At 55.3% G+C, this 1,778-nt stretch overlaps 1 protein-coding gene across 1 annotated transcript; it reads right to left on the reverse strand.

Moving 5' to 3' along the window:
• Nucleotides 1-477: 477 nt before the first annotated feature.
• Nucleotides 478-1,380, reverse strand: LOC123162972 (46 kDa FK506-binding nuclear protein-like). The gene is made up of 2 exons (XM_044580733.1): nucleotides 999-1,380; nucleotides 478-904 (listed from the first exon to the last, which is right to left on the reverse strand). The coding sequence occupies exons 1-2, from the start codon at nucleotides 1,332-1,334 to the stop codon at nucleotides 506-508; spliced, it is 735 nt and encodes a 244-aa protein (XP_044436668.1). The 5' UTR covers nucleotides 1,335-1,380; the 3' UTR covers nucleotides 478-505.
• Nucleotides 1,381-1,778: the final 398 nt, after the last annotated feature.

The raw sequence follows: 1,778 nt of genomic DNA on the forward strand, positions 1-1,778 counted from the left end.
CTCCATCATGATTCTTGCCTGGCGTATCGCCTCCTTCGCGGCGCCAGCTTGGTCCTCTGCGACGTGGTGCGTCATGAAGAGGGAGGGCTGCGGAGCACTCGTCGGCGGATCTGTGAAGGACACAGTGTGTCGAGTGGTGTTCTCCTCCTCCGCGACCAGAGTCTCAGGCACCGTCACATCCTGGGGCACCCTGCTGGCAGACGCTTTCCTTCTCATTCTGTGCTTTAGTGGTTCCTCGTCTTCATCGTCATTAGGGAGAGTGATAACAACATTGGATGGAGCTACAGAAAAGAATCAGAATTAGAGATCATGAGTCAGTCGACTAGAAACGGTGTTAAGAGTATAATACCAGGTTTTGAGGTTGCTGCATCCTCCATCGCATGGTCGTCAGCCCGGGTTGAGGTCTCAGAAGTAGCAGCACTGCAACTCCAAAGAGTCAGTCGACTAACTCCAGCGCCAACCAGAGATAAAGTTCACACAAAACAAGAAGACGTAAGCAATATGATTACCCTGATATGGTGGGGATGGACACCTTCATCTTCGGCAGGTGCTTGGTCGGCTTCGACGGGGCCGCCCTGGGCTGCTTCGGCGCCTTTTCAGTCGGCGCCGGAGAGGTGGTCCGGGGGCGCTTGGTCGACTGAGTAACAGTCGCGACCCCCTCGCCGCGTTCAGTTGCAGGGTCATGAACAAGTTTCGACTGCCTTTCCGAGCGCGGTGGTGCGACCTCCTCCTCCTCCTCCTCTTCGCCGTCCTCATCGTCATCATCATCATCGTCATCATCATCATCATCGGCCTCGGCGGCGTCCGAGTCCCACTCCTCCTCCTGACTCTCGCCCCCGCTCGCTTCTCCCTCCTCAGTCGGAGCCTGCGCTCCGTTGGGCATTGAGTACAGTTCAGTGAGGGCCTGATGGACAACAAGACAAAGATCAGTCGACCGATCGACAGAGAAAACAGAAATAAATACGACAAAAATACAATGGGAAGTGGAGCAGACATACCTTGTTTGGGTCACTGTGGCAGTCGAGTGGAGGAATCCTTCTGGCTCCGCGAGGGTTATCCTTGTTCCCAGTAACAGCGGCCATCCACCTTTCCAGAGTGGCATCGTCGACTGTTTCTGGGTTAACCCGAGTCACGTCCTCAGTTCCACAGTACAACCACATGCAGTGGCTCCGGAACTGAAGAGGCTGGATTCGACGCCTAAGGAAAACTTCCAGGAGATCCATGCCCGTCACTCCCTCCCGAACCAACTGAACTACGCGCTCCATCAACATCTTCACGTCAGCTTTCTCCTCCGGAATCAGCTTCAGGGAGGAGGGCTTGTTCACTCGGTCCATGGTAAATGGAGGGAGCCCACTCGACTACCCCGGTGTCGACCCGTCCTGGCAGTAGAACCAGGTCGATTGCCAGCCTCTGACTGACTCGGGAAATGTCATAGCTGGGAAGGTGCTCTTGTTTCTCACCTGGATCCCCAGACCTCCACACATTTGGACCACTCGGGTTCTTTCGTCGCCTGGACTCGCCTTCTTCACAGTTTGAGAGCGACATGTGAATATGTGCTTGAACAAGCCCCAGTGCGGTCGACAGCCCAGAAAACTCTCGCACATGGACACAAACGCGGCAAGATAGGCGATAGAATTCGGGGTGAAGTGGTGGAGTTGCGCTCCAAAAAAGTTCAAGAAACCACGGAAGAAAACGCTCGGCGGCAAAGAGAATCCGCGGTCGACATGGGTAGCCAGAAGCACGCACTCACCCTCTTCCGGCTGGGGCTGCCACTCTTT

The sequence above is a fragment of the Triticum aestivum genome, chromosome 7B (genome assembly GCF_018294505.1).
Source record: "Triticum aestivum cultivar Chinese Spring chromosome 7B, IWGSC CS RefSeq v2.1, whole genome shotgun sequence".
Lineage (NCBI taxonomy): Eukaryota > Viridiplantae > Streptophyta > Magnoliopsida > Poales > Poaceae > Triticum > Triticum aestivum.

Coding starts and splice junctions, on each gene's coding strand:
- LOC123162972 (XM_044580733.1), bottom strand. CDS start 1,334: ATGGACCGAGTGAACAAGCCCTCCTCCCTGAAGCTGATTCCGGAGGAG. Junction 905..998: donor GCCACAGTGACCCAAACAAG/GTATGTCTGCTC, acceptor GTTGTCCATCAG/GCCCTCACTGAACTGTACTC.